Raw genomic sequence first — 21,776 nt, forward strand, 5'->3', positions numbered from 1 at the left:
AATATGTAAAAAAATAATAATAAAAATAAAAATATATATATATATATATATATATATATATATATATATATATATAATGATTTAATCAAATGAGAAGTATTGTTATTGTTAAAACTAAAACAATTAAAAATCGTTCTTGATAATTGCAATAATGTTGAAATAAAACTGTTGCCTTTGCAACGAACTGAAATAAGTTTAAACTGAAGTACTAAAACTGAAATAAAAATAGAAATAGAAAAAAATTGTAATAAAAATGACAAAAGAACATAAAAACTTACTTTAAAATGAAAACTGAAAATATAAAAATAAAAGCGCATTCAAATTATGAATATATACTATTAATTAAACTATTAAAAATTATTAAAGGTGCATTATGTAATATTGACAGCTAGCGGTTGAAATGGGTACAGCAGTCCAAGTTCAAAATATTGTTTCTCCCGCCGTCTCCTCCTCAGATGCGACGCTCCAGTGAGTTGTCAGTTTAAAGACACACAACAGGAATGAGCGCAACTGACAATGGAAGGTGACGAGCCTTACACTATAAGTTGATGAGTTGATTTATCCTCGTTTTAATATGCCTCTGGTCTTAGAGCTTTTTAGATTGATGCCGAGGCTTTTTAGGTTGGGTAGAATCTGTGATCTCTGACTCAGTTCGTTTGCTGGCTTCCATGGCTGCGATACACTGTTTTCCGCTCTCTGGCAACCCGGGGTGACAAAATATTATTGGGTAAATTGGCAGTGGACAGAATCACACACACCAAAACAAAAACTGGCATTCCAAAACGGAATGCACATTTTCAAAGTAGAATAACTGGCTTTAGCGTTGTTTTTTGGAGAAACAAGTATGTGAACTTAGCATGTTTCCTAAATATCTGCGAATGTATTATGGTTGTTTTTGTGCTTTGGTACAGTCAAAAAATGACATACAGCACCTTTATTAAAATTTGTTTTTGTTAATTGAAATAAACCTGAAATAAAATAAACTAGAAATATTAAGATTAAAAACTTGACAACTAACCAAAATGTTAGTTTGGTTTAGAAAATGTGAAAATAAAATAAAAAAAGATAAAAACCAAGTCAAAAGTTTAATAGATATATTAACAGTATATAAATAATACTAAAATAACATTTGTAATGCACTGTGGGAATAAATTGCAGTGACTCGCTCAAAAAACAAAACAAAAAAAAATACTGAAGTTTTTAGTTTTTCAAAAATATAAAAGTGTAGCATAAAGTATCATTAAAGAATTCAAGATTGAGGTGTAAAAATGGGATTTACTTGTCAATGAAGTCATCTGTGCTTTTCTTTTGGATGTTGTCGGCGTGTCTGAGCAGCCAAATGATCTCATCACGAGCGAAGGAGAGAGCCATGAACACAAACAGAGCCTTGGGACCCAGTAAGCCTGGTTGGTCTGCTAGCACTGTAGCAAGCTCTTTCAGGGCAGATCTCAAGAACTTGCGGCGTTCTCTGTGCATGGAGCCCCTGGATGAAAGGATAAAAAATATAGATACTGTAAATATAGAGGAGGGACGACTGTTTTGGTTTGGTATCTTCAGAAATACAAAGTTACCACTTACACGTTGATTAGAAATTACTTTTATTAAAATCAACACTTACGCATGTGACAGAGCAGATTCTTTGCATTCACGGATGTCATTGACACGTTTGTTGTAACTGTAGAAGATAAAGAAAACAAACATATCAACATCATTATATATACACAACACAATGACATGCTTTATATGAAATGCATGAACCACATTTTGATAATTAAAACACTAAATTTAAGATGCACACAATATGTAAATTAATTCTAGAAAATGTGAGAATTTGTGTGCCGGTAGAAATCGCTGACCCGCGAATGTTTACAAAGAGATCCTCTGCAGCTTTGTGAATGTGGAAGACCTCGTCCCTGAACAGACAGAGACAGGAACTGCTCTGAAGGGCCAACTTCCACAGACTGAGAGCTGCGGGGTCAGTGTTCAGAGCCGCATGACACAAGATGAACCCGACTAGGACACAGAACAGAGAAAGAGACTCTTATATACCACATACACTACTGTTACATACAAAGACATTTCCTGTCAATCAGTGATGTGTTTAAAAACCAGCCCCACATAGAATCTGTGTCCACAGAATTGGAAGTAGTTCACAAATATTGTTAAATATTTTGTTTCATTTGACGATGCTTTAATATATTTAATACACTCTCCAATTTCCTTAAAATAAAAATGTGAGGGGAAAAAACAGATTCCATCTGGGCCAGTTAAAAATTGAACCACATCATGTAAATGTAACACTACTAAACAAAAAGACTAGTGAATTTCTTAAATCGATATTTAAACAATTGTAGCTTTGAATGATTGATGCATTTATATAGCGCTTTGTGTATTGCTGTACACCCAAAGCACTTTACAATCATGTGGGGGGGTCTCTCCTCAACCACCACCAGTGTGCAGCATCCACTTGGATGATGCGACGGCAGCCACAGGACAATGGCGCCAGTGCGCTCACCACACACCAACTACAGGTGGAGAGGAGAGAGTCACAGAGCCAATCAAGTGAATGGGGATTATTAGGAGGCCATGATTGACAAGGGCCAGTGGCGGCAATTTGGCAAGGAATTTTGCAGGGTTACAACCCCTCTCTTTACGAGAAGTGCCATGGAATTTTTAATGACCACAGAGAGTCAGGACCTCGGTTTAACATCTTATCCGAAGGACGGTGCTTTTTGACAGTATAGTGTCCTCGTCACTATACTGGGGCATTAGGACCCACACAGACCACAGGGTAAGCACCCCCCGCTGGTCTTACTAACACCTCTTCCAACAGCAACCTAGTTTTCCCAAGAAGTCTCCCATCCAGGTACTGACCAGGCTCAACCCTGCTTAGCTTCAGTGGGCAACCAGTCTTGGGCTGCAGGGTGATATGGCTGTGGTGATTTTCCTTCAATCTGAGGTATAACAACTATATAACAGCATTCACAAGAAATCTAACTTTGGTAACATCCATGTATGTCCAGAAAAAACGTATTTCAGAGGCAGAGAGTCATTACATTTTGATGAAAAATTAAGAAATTTTTTTGTAATTAATAATAGGGACACTTATTAAGAAAGTATAAAGAGTCAGTTTTAAATTTCATGCTGTCTTTAATAACACACTTACAGACGATCCATTTCTCCATGGTGTCCAAGGATAGGTATTCACAGGGCATCTGAAACAATGACCAGCAGAATACATCTGATCAAATAAACAATGTTCAAAAATCAGTCACTGGCTTTATTTCATTTCAGTTTGACTAATTTCAGTACTTCAACTTCAACTGATTTCTGTTATATGCCAAGACACAATTAAAATTTTTCCATCCAATAAGCTTTATTTCAATTACTGAAAATTCTTTTTAATAGTTTTAATTAACAATTACAGTGCCCCTCATTTTTAAGCACCGTAAGATGCTGGTTATGGCTCTTTTAAACAGCTTAATGATACTTAGTTTTGGCCAGAACCAAAGGCAAAACCACTGACATTAGTATACACTATGTGCTTGTTTGCTAACTGGTTAATGAGCTTAGCAACATGCTTACATCAGACTACTGGGATCAACAGTGAGCATTCATTTAGGCTTGTGTGCTTCATGTGAGGAACTCATTTATATGGTGTGCATGAGAGATGGTTAGCGGAGTTGCTACCCATGAAGAGAGTTTCAAATAAATCACCAGACCTGACAAGACAGCCGTGTATGACAACTGAACGTTTTGGGACTGATTACGAAAATAATTAAGGAGTATAGCGCATCCTGACCGTGTCAGACTGAGCTGGGTTGAGCATGGTGCTGGGAGCACTAATCAAACTGAGCAGTTGAGCGTTCCTCCACTGATCTGCAGACAGATTTCGGCGTGGGTACACCATCTGCAGGGAGACCAGTGCATCTTGCAGCGACTGTCAATAACAGAAAGAGGCAGAAATTGGCAGTGAGCTCGGATTAAACCATGTCCTCCATATGAGATGGGAAACAAGAGTAATAGGACTTTTATCTCATTGTAGCAGATTTTACTTTTCCGTGAGGGACAAACTCCTCCATCATCTTTTTCAGTGGGTTCTCATAATCCACAATCATCTGTCCAAGCCTGGGATATTCTCGATCACTGAACAAAAAAAAAAAAAATCATCACACAATACGTGACCTCAGCACAGTTCTGTCATTGGTCACATCCAAACGACAGCACAATACAATTTGAGTGTGTGGCTCTACATAAGATGCTACTTATATATGTATTACCTGGAACCGTGTGTCATTTCGTGGGCATAGTTGTAGAGGCCGATTATCGCTTTGCGCTCCTCAATTCGAGAAAGCAGCATCATCAGGGTAATGTATGTCACCACTAAATCCAGGTAGTTCTTTGTGAGGTCAAAATTTACAGTCTGCATTGTGGAAAAAATACAATTTGTTATATCTGACATGTCAGAAAATTCAAAGACATCATTGATTGCCATTAATTCAACTCACAATGTCAAAGAAAACTTGACAAGCGTCAATAGTGTTCAGAAGTTCACAAACGTGGTCCTGGAGGAACAGAAAAGCACAAATATTTAGGTTTTAAAAGACCCTCATTGTGTCTTTTATCAAAAATAAAAAGATTAAAAAAAACATACACAAATACATAATTTTGTATTGTTTTACTTAATAAACAGTATATTCAATATTAAATAGTATATATAATTACATTAAATTACAAGCTGAAATAAATGTAAACAAAAATGAGAAATGTAAACAAATTGGAAACTAGCTGAAATGTTATGAAATGATCAAAAATAAAAATAAATTACTAAACAAAAACTAAATATATATAATGGACATAAATATTAAACTTTATATATAAAAAATAAAAGCAAATTCAAAATATGAATACGAATCATATATAAACAATACTAAAATATCATTGTCACATATAAAAATACAAATCATGTATAAAAATAAAAACTACATCCATGGGGTCTTATTCATGGAAAAAACAGCAGAATTCATTTGAATAAGTAGTTTGTAAAACCTCTAACTTAAACTGCATTCAATTCATTTCAACAATTTACATGAGAATGATTTTATGAACATTTTACACAGAGATTCGTTCTGTTGGAGTTTTTTGAATGAGGTCAATAGAGCAGAACTGCACTCATACCTTAAATTCCATAACATCCACAAAGGTGAAGTAATATAGAGCTAAATTCTTCAGTATTTCTGACTTTTCTTTTTGTAGTTGTGCAAGCTGTTGCTGTAACATAAAAAACAAGTGCAAATTAAACACTGTCACATAATTGTGATATCTGACTAGGAAACTTATCAGCAGGGTTCACATTAGATCATCTGAACTGAAAAATCCACACAAATCTCAGCCTGCTGGATTTAATCTCAGAGCAGGGTTCAATAATGATGATGTGAGAGAGTTTCAAGACATTTGTCGGGAACGGTTACTTGCCCTTTTAGGACAGTTCTGCATTGTAACTTATGTTCACTGGTATGTATCTATTTTAAGCCTTGCAAACTTCAACATTTGGATTTTTGTGATGCATTTTACACTGCTGCTGTAAATTGTGTCAATTCAGGAGATTCTACTGTGATGAGAATTTGTCGAAAACTCAAAGACAGCGTTTCTCAGATTTGATTTTTGACAGTCAAACTAGTGAATGAACCCTGCATCAAGTCCTGACACGCACAGGCCTTTACCCTTTGTTTGTCTTTATTGTATATGCAACTTTAGAGCAAAAATGCATTACCGCTGCACCTGGGAAGATACTCAAAATAACATGAGTATTCTGACCTCATTTCAGACATGCACATCTTTATTATATGATGTCCTGCTAATACCATTATATTTTAGTGATGTTTGGATAATATTATATATTAGTTCAAAAAGAGTTACAACTCAATTCAAATAAGTCTTAAAAATGTAGTAAAAACTACATGATTTGTGAAGACTTTTGTCATTTCAGCAGTTTTTGCCAGAGTGAAGGGTAGTGCAAATGCGCTCTAGAATCAAGTTAGTGACAGAACTCTTAGTATCTATCAGGATTTCCAGAAAACCAGGTTAGAGCTAAAAGAGTTAATGATGCACTTCAGATACCCATAAAGCCCAATATCAGAGAAACTACGTTAAAGACAGAAGACACAAATTCCATCAAACCACACCATCCCCACCCTGCATACTTTTATTGGAAATATATTCACATCCTATCCAAATAAAGGATATAATTCCACTAGATAATGAGGTTACATGTAAAATGAGTCCGGTATTTAAATACTGTAGTCCTATATGAGGTAGAGGTGATTAAAAAAAAAACAGCAGAGAGGGAGATGAAACTGTAATAAGCGCAAAGACCTGGTACTGCAAGAGTTAATCTTAAAACAAACATGTTCAGGTCACATTTCACTCCTAAATCAAAACATTTAAATATATATAAAATACTTTTAGAACAATAAAGATGATATTTTCAATACAATTGGTCACTTTTTTTTTTTTTTTAGCAAATTGTGATTTCTATAATGGAAATGAGAATTTTGCTTTTTAGCTTTTATTTACATTTCTATATTCCCATTATTTAATGTTACTTTTACAATTATTTACTTTGTTATTTTTACTACAATAACAATAAACATCAATAATTCAATTATTTTCTTTTTATAAATCTGCATCAATTAAAGCCAGTAACACAAATAATATCATTTAAACAACTTAGCATTGTTTTTTTCCCCACACAATATTATTGAACTATAGTCATGAGGATTGGGAGAAAATGTCCTTAACTGTCATTAAATAAAAAAAAAAAATTAAACCACAAATATCACCTCTCACTGAATTCTGGGGTAAAATATGACCAGGACACATTCTTGGCAGGTTTCATGAGATTCTACCACAAAACCAAGCAAACTGTAAATCAAAGCTACACTTGGCATAGTTTGAAGTTCAAAAAGTTTCCTTATCTCCATCTCCGCTCTTTTCAGAGTAAAGTGTGTTGGGGCACAACTATGTGATACTGTGCACAACAGGCTAAACCTCATTTCAAACTTGTTTTGAATAGAGTGGATAAATATGTTGAGGAAAGCATGTAACCATGCAGTAACAGACTTAAAGGAAGCTCAGAACACATCCCAAACAGTATCACAGCTACTCCAAATAAATACAATTGACTGCCATTATATTTTAAGAGTGATTTAAAGGGTTTATCTGAGATTCCTTTTGTCCATGTATAGGTTACTGAAATACCGACATATATATATGTGAGTACAACTGAAATGTTAAACTACATATAGATAAGAGCAGGAACTAAATAAAGCAAATGGGACTTCACATGGAGTCCAAACTTACCAAAAGAATAATCCAGAAAATAGCCATGTTAAGCATGCAAAAAATGCAAAAAAAACAAGAAACAAAAAAAGGAAATATAAACAACTCTAAAAGGCAACTGAAACACAGTTAAACATGACACAACTCCACATCATTGCGAGAAGCAGTTAAACATCTTTAACACAAAGTAGAAGACAAAGCGGCATCTGAAATATACAACACTTAAAACGGACATGGTGGTTGGTTATTACAAAGAGACCAAAACGAAAAAAAATGAACACAAAACACACACTCGAGACATGGAATGAATATAAAAATCATATTGTATAGCACGCATGAAAAACATGTTTGGTTAATTTGTTATGAGACCATTCCATTAAATAAAGGCAAATCCAAGATGTCCTGATGCTGATGATTTTCCTGTTTTCCCAAAAAACACCTTTGTGGCTTATGAACAAGAACTCAGGCTAAATGTCATCTTTACCCCTTTTCCTCCAAAATGGTGCTGACTGACATTCCAGAGTTTGCTCTTGGATTTAGAACCGGCACGAATATAATTTACTTGACAGCCAAACGAAAATTTATTTAATCTGTTTTTATACCACCACATTGCTTTTGATATAGCATCAAAGGTTATGTAAACATACAACAAATTTATTGTCACTCAATTGTGTCACTCACATTTTTGTAAATGAAATTTTATTTATGAACAAATGGGGAAAATAAGTAGTGTCCGTTAACTGACTGTGCATCAAGACACACCAATCGGGTGCTTCCAATGTACGAAACTTTTTTGATTATAACGGGAGTGGTCTAGGTTTGAAGAAAATCCTGCCGGAAATGTACAGAATTGTGTCAGAATATGTACTGACACTGGCACTGGGATCTTGTCGGTGGAAAAGGGGTATCTGAGACAAATAACCAGGGAGAAAATTTACTTTTCCCCCATAGTAGTACAAGTCATTTGACTTGTGCACAGAGACCAGAGACTGTAATAGCAGGAATGCCAGAGAAAAACCAGTAGAGGTGTGAATCCTTGACATGCCTACATTCCTAAAGCAACATGGGCTGAATTGATGTTCCTAATGACGTTTCTTAATCTGATAAAACGTGGAGAAAAGGTGACTGCATCTTTTCTCTGGGTAATATGGATTGATCCACACAAAAATTATTCCACATTAAGAATAAATCCTATTTGTGATGATGTGGTCAAGTTAAGTGTGGCCAAAGGTTCCTGGAAAGACAGACAGACCTGGGAAAGCCCCTCTCATGGGGACATCACCTCATGTTCTGACCTAATAAAGCGGACACTACATCAAACATTTGAAAAATATCAAAAGAATTGGGCTGGATGACAAAACATTGTGTTTTTACAATGACCTCAAACTAAACCTCCATTTACCAACCATAAGCAGTGATGTTTGAATCACTCTCTGATGGTTAAGGAATGAGCACCATGGTAACCCATGAACAGCATGCTAAACATGCGTCAGAGATGTTCAGGGTTGTGGCAATGGCAACAAAGTGTTACAGAAAGGACTGGGCTTGGTGACTGTGGTTTTGGAGGGGGTATGATGCTAATCAGATAGGAGACTAAAACTGCTGAAACACAGAAAACAGATTATTGAGCACTTGTTTCACTACTACAACAATTGTCACCCAACACCACATACACTTAATATCAGATGTATACAAAGCTGTATATTTGCTAAAGATCTATAGTCATCAATATTACAAATTAAAATAATATAGCTCTCATCTAAAACAGAATTTTTGACACACCAATCGGGTGCTTCCAATGTACGAAACTTTTTTGATTATAACGGGAGTGGTCTAGGTTTGAAGAAAATCCTGCCGGAAATGTACAGAATTGTGTCAGAATATGTACTGACACTGGCACTGGGATCTTGTCGGTGGAAAAGGGGTATCTGAGACAAATAACCAGGGAGAAAATTTACTTTTCCCCCATAGTAGTACAAGTCATTTGACTTGTGCACAGAGACCAGAGACTGTAATAGCAGGAATGCCAGAGAAAAACCAGTAGAGGTGTGAATCCTTGACATGCCTACATTCCTAAAGCAACATGGGCTGAATTGATGTTCCTAATGACGTTTCTTAATCTGATAAAACGTGGAGAAAAGGTGACTGCATCTTTTCTCTGGGTAATATGGATTGATCCACACAAAAATTATTCCACATTAAGAATAAATCCTATTTGTGATGATGTGGTCAAGTTAAGTGTGGCCAAAGGTTCCTGGAAAGACAGACAGACCTGGGAAAGCCCCTCTCATGGGACATCACCTCATGTTCTGACCTAATAAAGCGGACACTACATCAAACATTTGAAAAATATAAAAAGAATTGGGCTGGATGACAAAACATTGTGTTTTTACAATGACCTCAAACTAAACCTCCATTTTCCAACCATAAGCAGTGATGTTTGATTCACTCTCTGATGGTTAAGGAATGAGCACCATGGTAACCCATGAACAGCATGCTAAACATGCGTCAGAGATGTTCAGGGTTGTGGCAATGGCAACAAAGTGTTACAGAAAGGACTGGGCTTGGTGACTGTGGTTTTGGAGGGGGTATGATGCTAATCAGATAGGAGACTAAAACTGCTGAAACACAGAAAACAGATTATTGAGCACTTGTTTCACTACTACAACAATTGTCACCCAACACCACATACACTTAATATCAGATGTATACAAAGCTGTATATTTGCTAAAGATCTATAGTCATCAATATTACAAATTAAAATAATATAGCTCTCATCTAAAACAGAATTTTTTAAATAAACAAATCATATTTCTTTTTATTTTCTCTTAATTACTGTTTTTATTGACGAACATACAGATTTTTAATAGAAAGCATAACCTTTGGAATCTTAAATTTATCTAATATATTAAATTAATTAACCATGATTAATTAAATGTATCAATAAAAAAGTTTGAAAAAAAGCAGCTTTTTACAGTGGAAAAGGGTTGACAACCACTGACAGGAACTATTCTCCAAGTTTGCTGTTAAACAACCACCAACATTGGACACAGTTAATATTATATGCATTTATAATCTTAAATCGATCAAAATCATCTAAAGTCACATTTGTTGAAGAGTTAATGCCATTAAGGAGTCCCTTTCAGCCTTTTCTATTTCATCAGCAACAGCGATTTTCATCCCATTTTTTGCACAGCCCTACTGAGAACAGTGCAAAATATCTGATATGATCCGGGTCACGGCACCAAATTTGAAGAGGGGTATATTATCTTGTGCATTGATGAGCATTCTTAACATTATGAATTTTGATTGATCTGATATAATAACAGAAAACAGAGGAAAAAACACCTTCCACTGACTGATGAAAAACTGGGATGATTCTTGGTAAACATGGTGATCAAAACCTTATTTACTGATGCACCACTGAAAGCAGTAGAAAACATGCAATACTTTCTTTCAACACTTATCTTGACTGATTAAAGGTGCTGTAAGAGGTTTTATAAAAACAATCAAAAACAAATCCACTTGCAGCACCTTTAGTACATCAAACATAAATTAGAATTAAAATCTAATACATGAGTGAACCATTATACAAGCATCAATATCATAACATTCACTCAGAGTCATTAAAACATACTTGATTCATAAAATAAACTTACGTTGTTGTTGCGTGTCTCGATGGCCGGGAATTTTCTAACGATGAATTTCACGGCTGACTCCAGGTTTTTGTCAATCAGGTAAGAAGGCTTTGCCTTGGGATCTCCACAGGCCTACAACGAACAGGGAAAATCATCACTGCTAAATGTGCAACCGCTGGAACAGGACCACTGTGAACGTGCAGAAAACTGACTGATATTCCACTGATCATGAAACAAAGATTCAAACTGTGTGAGACAGATCAGAGAGGATGAAAAGTGAGGTAAAGTGCAGGGATTTGATCACAGTTAGAAAATGCAGTGGAAGAAAGAAAAAAAAAAAAGAGAGCCAGAATGTTGAGACTGAAAATAGAGACTGAAAGTGAAAGAAGGACAGATAGAATGGAAAATAGGAATGGGAATCAAAAGGAATTTAATGATTCAATGGTCATCACGGTTTTTAGAACCCTTTAGGAAGCACAAAATAATTTATTCAAACTATATTGTACTATATAACGAATATACTTTGTAAAAATAAATAAATTTTATTATATAAAGATATAGACATATTTTTGACTCATTTGACCAAAACAATCAGTTCAAAAGAGTAATTCATTTGGGAATCAAACTATAACCAGTATTTATGATGCAAGAAAAAAAACGCATTGTTGATTTATTTATTTTTTTTAGCATATTGTTTTGTTGGGCACAGTGTCTCTTCACAATCAATTACGAAAGCAAACGCTATTTTAGTACATTGTTCAGGGTTTTGTTTTAAATAGGGCTTGGTATCGTGTTCGATAATTTTTAGGCACCGACTGAATTGCCTCGTTACTATTAAATATCGAATATATATCGAAATGTCTTGTCATTCGGTACCAAATTTCAATACCTAAGATTTTAATCTTGTCAACATCAGTGAGCCAGTAAGCGTGCAGCATGCTTGATGTGCCTAAATCATGTGCTGGTGATTAGGTGTGTTCGACTTAAAGCATCACTGTGCAGACCGATCGGTGTCTGACATCAAAGTACCGCGAGAGTGATTCGAAAGCATGAGGAATCGCGTGCTGTCTAATCGTTCTGCACAGCGCCGCTTCAAGTCGAACACACCTATTGGCTCTGGTGAGGCATCAAGGAACACGCGTTATGTGACCATTCACACTGTAGCATCATTAGGGATGGGCGATATGGGCTTAAAAATATATCACAATATTTCTGGTATTTATTACGATAACGATATCAATGACGATAATTCAGGGAATCCTGTTTCTTTTAAGAAAAGTATTATCTTTCCTATGTTTATCCAAAAAAGGGTGAGCATTAATGAGTTCACACATAATGTAAAGACTGTTTAAGTCATACTGGAAGCCGGAGGGCGCTCTTGCACAGAAACTCCGGATCCATAGCAGAAGTAATACTACTGACGATTAGTGATGGGAAGATCGAACCTTTGAGTCTCGTTCAGCAAAATGAACAAATCTTTTTACGAGTCATTTCATTCATTTTAGCAAAATATAATTAAAATGTTACGTGTTTCTTCCCTAATACGTCTACTAAGCAAACGTTGATCACACTACAAACAATACAAAACTGCTATAAGAAACAGAAAAGATTAATTAATTGTTTACCTGGGTCTTCAGTCTATGATTAGCTCACCTCAGCTCTTATCTGACAAGTCTTCGGGTTTGGGCTTATGGGGCTGTCACGTGATGAACGAACGACTCAGAAAAACCCGGCGACTCGAGAGATGAACTAATCAATTCTCTTTCCGGCTCAGACTGCATTGGTTAAAGCGTATGGGGCTGTCACGTGATGAACGAACGACTCAGAAAAACCCGGCGACTCGAGAGATGAACTAATCAATTCTCTTTCCGGCTCAGACTGCATTGGTTAAAGCGTATGGGGCTGTCACATGATGAACGAACGACTCGGAAAAACTTGAAGACTCGAACCAGGTGAACTACTTGACTAATTCCAGTACAGAACCTATAGGATGTTGCGCATGCGCGAGTGAACAAATCAGTCCCCGAGACGACTCGTTCTTCCCGAGTCACATTAAATATACGTTCAAAATTAACGAATCGTTCAAGAACGACCCAGCACTACTGACGATGCTCCAGGAAGGTATCCAGTTATTGCTGAATAAAACGCACAAACGGAGGTAGAGACATTTTAACTGATGAAACTTGAGGAAAATAAACATACGACTGCACAAAATATATGGTTTATCTGTGTTCTTCAATCTTGGGTAATTTTTATAAGGAAAGTATATTTATAATGCAATGTTAATCGACATGGCCTTTATCACTGTATATAATACTATCATTCTGTAATATGAAACCACGTCTGGTCACAAAAATAAGTATTTCAAACACTCAACTATGTTATTAAGTTAATTTGGAGAAAAAGCATGTCAAAAATTATATCTTTGTTGGACAACAGTTTTGTAAACAGGCTCATACACATGCAAAACTGTATCGCACACGTGCTACTGTAGTACATTTATTCAGACCGATTTTTTGTGCACTGTACAGCCCTAACCAAACCAGTTACAGCTCGAGCTCCTCATTTAGTGATATAGGCTGCTACTCCTCAATTTCACGTCCGCTTTCCGTGATATCGCACACAGAAATATGTCAACAACTAGACTTTATCTTTATTATCGCAGGAAGACTAATTCTTATCGTGTGGAGAATTTTTACCGGTATATTGCAAATAATAAGATACGCCCATCCCTAAGCATCATGCTACATAGGACAATTTATAAAATGTATACTATATCAAAACTCACTTTAAACCACAATCGAGTGTTTGTAATAACCTCCGATTGCGATCTAATGAGGGTTTTGGTCTGTTGCAGAAATATGTTATTTGTAGCCTTTTGTATTCAAGCTAATCGCTACACCTGCTTAGCATTTCTCATGTAAACACACTGTATTGTAATAGGCAGAATCTCATGAAAATCTCATTCAAATCATTATCTGTCGTAATTGCGCGTTTCTTAGCTTCATGTTTCAGCCCTGTAAATGTTTTCCTGGAAGTGTAATGCACGCTCGTCATCAGAGACAGGGAGGGTTATGAACACCTAATATGATTGACATATGAGCAGCGAATGAGCTTCCTCTGAGTCAGAACAGTGATCGCGGAAGAGAAAACACAGGCAGACAGCGCTGGAAATAGCTAATGATATCGCGTAAATCAGTGGAAAGTGAATAGAAATGATAATTCCATCTAAGCTATGCGTTTTAAAACGAAAACGCACTAGCATAAACATAGCCTAGGGACATTAGTCCTGAAGACATCATCAGTGAAGAGAGGGCTTGTCTTGAAAAAGCGGAGATGCTAATTTTTATGAAGAACTGCTGAGTTATTTAAAGATCTTAAGCATGTAGCAGGGAGCATCACATACTGACTTAAAACTGTTCATTTTGCACTGAACACTATTTGCACTGATTTATTGTGTTGGTTACATTTTGTTCCTTTGTGCAGTGGCTCAAGAGACGAGTCTAAGTCTGTAAAAACCCAACAAACTGAAAAAATATATAGTTTTAATTATGAGGTAATGTAAGTTTTTTGAGGTAATGTAATCTTGTTAAAATGGATTTCATAAAATTGGTATCGGAAAAAGTATCGTTCAGGAACCGGTATCGAAGTCAAGGTATCGGTCTCAATTTTTTGAACGATACCCAGCCCTAGTTTTAAAAATGTTAATGTTCTGGATTCCCAACCCTAATGGAAGGACAGATAAAAGGGAAAAAGAGGAAAAGAGAGGATTGAACACTCAGGATTGGACAGGATTGAAAATGTTCTTCAAACGGACTAAGAGCTATGTGAGAAGTTGGAGAGCAGTTAGTGGAACACGGACAGCAGTGTATGATCAGAAACAGTCCTGGAGAGAGAGAGCAACAGAGAGATGGTGGGTTTGCTGGATAGTGCGTCTTATTGGCTGGCTGTTCTGTAAGAGGTGAGTGTCTTACAGAGTGAAGGAGCTGTAACGCGTCAGTGGACGTGCAGTTGAGGCAGGGCAGTGTGTATGGTCACATGACACGTTACATGATGCTTTACATGCACCTACGGCTAACGCAGCATTGAACCTCAAGACCATTCCAGTGTGCACGGCAACACACAGGACTCAAGGTGCTGCAAGACAACGTGTTTTTTACAAAGCCCATTAGGTCGTTCCCAAAAAAAAGACACCGCATGGCTAGCAAACTGACACTCAGGCCCTGGAAATAATGCAAACCGGCAATCATCTCAGGGTAACAGAATGAAACCCACTAACATTAAATTTACCTTAATTGAATTACTCCTGTGCCCACTGATAATTTAACACAGCCAATCACAGTGGAGTGAGTAAATAAACCCAAAGAGAATCTACACACTATGCCTCAAAAAATGGCTGGTTATGTTCTTCCTTGTTCTTTATCGTATAGTTGACATCCAACTGGTGCTTTGAAGTTAAAAGCAAACTTTGTGAAAATAAGGAGGATGGTAAAAACAAAAACAAATAAGGGAAAAAATGGGGGGGGGGGGAGGGGGGGGGGGGGATAAAAAATAAGCCTCATGCATTAATAATATTATCCCAACAAATGTAGCAAAGGTTTGTAGTTACATATATTTGGCTGGGTGATAGTAATTTTTACTTTTGTCATCATATAGCGTTGATAACAGCAAATATTAAACATTTTAGGAGCAATCATCAGAAAATGATTATTTATTCATATTTCATATTGTACATTATTATGCTTAAGGGATTTTAGGCATCACAACATTATAATTTACAGTAAAAAAAAACATGGATAAACATTAATTGATCTGACATGGGCAAATTATTTATCTTTTAGTGTAGTTTTGAATTTTAACATGAAAAAATATTAGTATTTTACTAATTTTTGAATACACAAAGTAACAATGGCTGTCGAAATAATGGCTCCTAAAAAAAACTTCATAAGCTATTTCAGAACATATACATTAATTAAAATATACTGTCAAAACGCAGATAAAATCTTGAGATATAATTGAGAAAATGTTTAAGCTATATCACCCAGCACTCACCGCTCAACATCTGTAAGACTGGCATAAGGTTAAGACCGCAAAACAACAATCAAAACGAAACTCCCTTCGCTAAAGAAATAGAAATAAATCAGTTTAAAGAAAGATTAAACAGAAGAGTCCTGCAGGTGCTACAGTTTGGGAAGGCCCTTTTTTGTGAGTTGCGTACAGAAAGATCATGGGACATGAAACTGGTAGGAGAGCGGGGGGAAGGGGGGGGGGATTTTAGGAAGGTGAAAAGCTGTGCAAACCTTCCAAACTTGTCCTTGCTGGGGAAGCATTGTAACAGAAAGAGAGAAAATTACACATAAACACAGGTTCCAACGTCTACCATGCATGTTCACTTCAAAACAAATTAGCTTTGGGAACTAATTGTAAGTCGTTCCGGTTAGTGTGTTGGTTCGGGTCCTAAGGAGGGACGCAAAGGGGTCAGTTGGGTAACACAGTGCATTGAGAGGCAGTCGTTCCCAGAGCTAACACCATGCAGAATTCACTCCTCCGGGAGCAGGAACACTGTGGGCTGAGTTCAGAATTCACGTCCATGTTCAAGAAAAGACCAGGAAGTTGGTGATTAATCAAAGAAACATAATCCATGCAAGTAAAAGAGAACCAAACACGTTTGCAAAATGACTGAAATCAGATCTGAACTTAAAGAATGACAAACAGAAATACACTGCAAGAATAGAGCGAGCAAACAAAAACAGACAAACAAACAAAAATGTCATTATTATCTGCTTTATCTAATGCATCAAAGCATCTCATGTAGGGCTGCATGATTAATCGAATGCGATTGTAATGCGCATTTTGTTAAAAAAGCCGGTTCTGTAATCAGCAGGAAATCATCATCACGTGCTTTCAGATGGAGCAGAATTTACTACACATAGCCGTAGTTTACTGACAAGTTACGCAAAAAAAAAAACACAATAAAAAAATTTTAAAAACTCGCAGACGATTTTATTGCGCGATTATGAAATCGAAGAAATCGTTCGCGATAATGACAGCTGTTTGCATAGCTTCTCAGTGAACTACAGCTCTGTTTCACATGCTGCTCCATCTGAAAGCATGTGAAAATACCACATTTAATAACATATTTTTACTCCAAACTCACTTCGTAACGTCAGTCAAGTGTTTGAAATAAATCTTTCTGTGAGATGATGTGGCTTCTTACACAGAATAAGGCACGCAACATATTTCATAGTATTTAAGCAGCGATAAAGGCATTGCGTTATAAATATACTTTATTTTAATGAAAATTATAATAATAAGAACTCAGATAAACCGTATATTGCCGTAGTCGTGTGTTTATTAGTCACGTTGAATCAATGAAAGCAGTTGAATCTTCTGTTTATTCAGCTGCAGCGACAATTGAGGGGTTTCTTCTGCGAGGCGTATTTGGAGTTTTAGCACGAGAGTGCCCTCTAGCCTTTGGATGGAGATTTACTGCTGATCACAGAACCGTGCTTCACTGAAAGATAAGCATGACAATCGCAGCTTCGGTCGAATCGCGATCTCGATTCCATTTCGATTTATCGTGCAGCCCTCATCTCATGCACAGAATAAGACCAAAGGGCCAAATAGAGTGAACCGTCATAAACCGCAGACTGAATCTATTCTTGTCAACTTTGACTATCCGTGTCATTTCGATCTGAAGTAAAAGTAGGTAAGAGTACTAGATGATACATCAAGTAGAGCACGTTCATTTGAATTTAGTTTAACTGTTACTCCAAGAGGTGTAGCTCTTGAAAGAATAATAACATTTTTCCTATGTTCTGGATTTTATACACAGAACAGTTTCTATTGTCTCTTACACCTTTTCCACCAATATGATGTTGGTGCCAGTACAGTCACACAGAGGTCAATGTAACAGGGTTGTTTTGAGTTTGAGTGAGCTGATTTGAGTCTCAACAACAAGAATCAACAACAAGCTAGTTAACATTCTATCTTTCATTCCATTTAATTATATAACATTTTATTTGAATGTGTCAACAATCAGTGCTGTTTTTGAAGAGTGTGCATAAATTCACAAGGAAACACTAGTATGACACACGAGGGAACCAGTGATGAATCAAACATCAAATAAAGCAAAATGATAGGCAACAAAAAATAGTTAAGTACTAGTCATCAGATACCACGTATATTTGGAGAAATTGCATAGTGGGTAAAGCTGCTGACTTACAGGGATAGTTCACCCAAAAATGAAATTTCTGTCATCAATTACTTACCCTCCATTTGTTCCAAACCTGTATGAGTTTCTTTCTTCTGCTGAACAAAAAAGAAGATATTATGAAGAATGCTGGTAACCAAACAGTTGACGGTATCATTGACTTCCAAAGTATTTTTTTTTATTTTTAGAGATGCACCGATTGACTGGCCAGTGATCGGAATCGGACGATTTTTCACATGACCGGCCCAGAGCAGTGACCGGCCGGTCAGTCTCACGTCTTGCCGATTCCGAGCCGATCGTTTTATTGCCAGCGGCACCGACAATGACGTCACAGCCACGCTCACACTCACAGTCGCGTGTAAACATGTAGTTTCGTGTGAGAATGATTCTAATTTTAATTGCATTCAGTGTAAATGGCGACTGATAATGTATTTGTCGTGCCAGATGAGGCTTTGCACAGCCTGAGTGAGTGTGTGAGAGAGACAGCACTCACAAAGTAACTCACAGAAATGTATAGATGCATACTGCGGTAGTAAAAAGAAAAAAAAAAAAGAAGATATTTACAAAATATGATTTAGGTAAGCAACATTATACGGCCACGATGTTTCCCCGAATATCAATATCAACACGATTGTCACAATGTGACACTGATTTTATACAATAGTATTTCAATAAACAAGAAGCTAAAATTAAGTGACTTAGATTTTAGACAAAATATTGACTGTTTTTGCTCTATTTCGCTGACGAAAATAATTCAGATCAAAGCCACAGCAGAACTGTTGTGTGTCTCCGAGCAACACACAGCGGTGTTTCGTTACTTAATGAATCCACGTTTTTGAACGAATCGAGTGAGTCAATGATTCAGTGGCCCATTCATAAGGACAGTCACTTGCCTCGTTTCTGAATGAATCAGCCGTTTGAATGAATGAATAAATAAATTACTCACTCATTAAAACAGACATTTGCAGCCACCTACTGGTGGTTTAGTCATTTAAAATAGGGTTGTGACGGTGAGGAAATTTTCCCACCGGTTAATCGACGTGTGACAACACCGGTAATCACCGTGGGGGCGGGGACGTTCCCTCTTTTCCTCGCTTTCCTTCGCTTTTAAATAGCTTGTAAAAGCGACGTGCGCATTTTACTTTCACTTTGAAATAGCGGCAATTCGGCGTAAAAGCAATTTTTTATTTGTTTGAATTTTCCTCGCTTTCCGTCGCTTTTAAATAGCTTGAAAGCTACGTGCGCATTTTACTTTCACTATTGAATTAGCTAGATAAACGGCAAAAGTCAACAGGCTTTTCAAAATCCAAAATATTGCCAAACAGGCGTTTTTGCATCTCGTTTCGAAACTAAATAATCCGTGATCGTCTTGTCTGTCTCACCTCACTCTTCTTGTCAGTCAGCGACTCATACACTCTCCTCACTGGAGAAATTAAATCTGAACTGTGATGCGACTGTCATTCGGTACGCTGCATTGAGCAGCCGCATTCAGTTTTTAATTGTAGTGTCTGTTCTTTTACTGAACTAAATGATTTTTATCTCTATATTTTCATTTATAGTGTGTACAATAGCTTTTAAAACTAGTTGCAACTATTCGGATCGCTCTGTAATTCGCGAGGCTCGTAAACGTGGATCTCTGCTTTACAAAGGCCATACGATTCGCCTGTTTGACGACTACAGCCCTGACGTGTTGAAGCAGCGTGCCGAGTACAGAGGTCCCATGGCCAAGTTATACAAGTGTGGATACAAGCCGGCGCTCCTTTACCCAGCCAGACTTCGCATCCCTTTACCTAACGGGGAGAAGACATGGATCCTGTCCGCTTCGGAAACGATTAAATTTGTCCAGGACTCAAATACGAACTCGTAAGCAAACAAATTGACACACCTCTTATTCATTAATGTCTCGTTGACGCTGCTATTGAAGAGTTGGCCTCCTTTGTGTCTTAATTTCCTCATTCTTTTGTTGTTAAAGACCCCCTTTTCTGTAGTAAGTATCGCCCTATTTCGTTGCTGTGTGCAGACATTAAAATATTGGCCAAGATGCTGGCAAGGCGTTTGCAAACTGTTTTGCCTTCAATCGTCTCTACAGACCAAACAGGGTTTGTGAAGGGTAGACACTCTCTCCACAATGTCAGACGTTTATTTGATATTTTATACTCTCAACTTCAGCCTCCCCGGAGTTGGTTATTTCAATGGACGCAGAAAAGGCATTTGACAGGGTGGAGTGGCCTTATTTTTTTATACTCATTAAAAAGATTTGGATTTGGCAGTACATTTATCTCATGGATTAAACTTCTTTATGCCTCTCCCTTGGCCCGTGTCCGCACCAACAATGATTATTCAGATTATTTTCCTCTTGGACGTGGTACTCGGCAGGGCTGCCCACTTTCCCCGTTACTGTTTGCATTGCTATTGAACCACTGGCGGTGGCTCTCAGGTCGAGTCAGATGATGGGTATGTTCATATCGATATCGGAATTATATTGTATCGACTGAAATTAAGAAATATATTGTGATATAAATTTTGGCCATATCGTCCAGCCCTAGGTATCATAAGAGGGGACTCTGGGCATAAACTGTCTTTGTATGCTGACGACCTTTTACTTTTTGTTTCTGATCCAGACAGATCCATAACTCTTGTGTTAGACTTACTGAAGGAATTTGGGCAGGTCGCGGGGTACAAACTGAATCTTTATTAGAGTGAACTCTTGCCTATAAACTCTGCAGCTGCAGCCTATCCTCTTTCAAAATGGCCATTCAAGATATCATTGGACAGTTTTAATTATTTAGGCATCTGTGTTACCAAGAACTACTCTGACTTGTTTAATTGTAATTTTTCTCCTCTGCTGGATCGATTGACTGAAGATTTTCATCGTTGGTCTGTGTTGCCTCTTTCTCTTGCAGGTAGGATAAATTGTATTAAAATGAATATACTGCCCAAATTCCTTTATCTTTTTCAATGTATCCCAGTTTTTATTCCAAAGCATTTCTTGAATTCTCTGGACAGTTCTATTTCTCAATTTATATGGAACGGGAAAACTCCCAGAATGTTAGGCATATTGCAAAAAACTAAGGAGTTGGGTGGATTAGCACTAGCTAACTTCTTGTTTTATTACTGGGCTGCAAATGTTCGAAATATGTTATTCTGGTGTTGCTCTGATGATCAGCCTCCACCCTGGCTGAGGATTGAGGAGGTTGCATGTGACCATTCTTCACTTACATCTCTTCTGTGTCTTCCTTCTTCGTTTTCATCTTTAAAATTTTCTAATAATGTTATAGTTAAAAATTGTCTCAAGATTTGGTGTCAGCTTAGGTGCCATTTCATTCTACAGACAACACCTTTCTTATGCCCTGTTCATTTTAATCCTCTTTTCCCTCCCTCTTTCAATGATAAGGCTTTTGCAGCCTGGGTGGATCATGGGATAGTTTCTATTAAGGATCTTTACATTGATGGCACATTTGCATCATTCGAACAACTGACTCAAGTTTTTAATTTGCCACGGTCCAATTTTTTCAGGTATTTGCAGATCAGGGATTTTGTCCGCAAGCATTTCTCTGGGTTCCCTTTGATTCCACCCTCTACTC

General features: G+C 37.0%; 1 protein-coding gene across 1 annotated transcript in view; it reads right to left on the reverse strand.

The window, feature by feature from the left end:
• The window catches only part of nckap1 (NCK-associated protein 1), an 82,808-nt gene that overhangs the window by 51,824 nt on the left and 9,208 nt on the right, over positions 1–21,776 (reverse strand). The window contains exons 2-12 of the mRNA XM_016293849.1: positions 16,280–16,297; positions 11,001–11,111; positions 5,179–5,271; positions 4,509–4,565; positions 4,281–4,423; positions 4,056–4,146; positions 3,803–3,940; positions 3,167–3,215; positions 1,857–2,013; positions 1,619–1,675; positions 1,279–1,483 (exon numbers count right to left, since the gene is read on the reverse strand). Coding sequence (XP_016149335.1) covers positions 1,279–1,483; positions 1,619–1,675; positions 1,857–2,013; positions 3,167–3,215; positions 3,803–3,940; positions 4,056–4,146; positions 4,281–4,423; positions 4,509–4,565; positions 5,179–5,271; positions 11,001–11,111; positions 16,280–16,297 — 1,119 coding nt within the window. The remainder of the gene's footprint in view (positions 1–1,278; positions 1,484–1,618; positions 1,676–1,856; positions 2,014–3,166; positions 3,216–3,802; positions 3,941–4,055; positions 4,147–4,280; positions 4,424–4,508; positions 4,566–5,178; positions 5,272–11,000; positions 11,112–16,279; positions 16,298–21,776) is intronic.

Source organism: Sinocyclocheilus grahami, unplaced genomic scaffold (genome assembly GCF_001515645.1).
Source record: "Sinocyclocheilus grahami isolate Dianchi unplaced genomic scaffold, SAMN03320097.WGS_v1.1 scaffold308.1, whole genome shotgun sequence".
In the NCBI taxonomy this organism is placed as follows: Eukaryota; Metazoa; Chordata; class Actinopteri; order Cypriniformes; family Cyprinidae; genus Sinocyclocheilus; species Sinocyclocheilus grahami.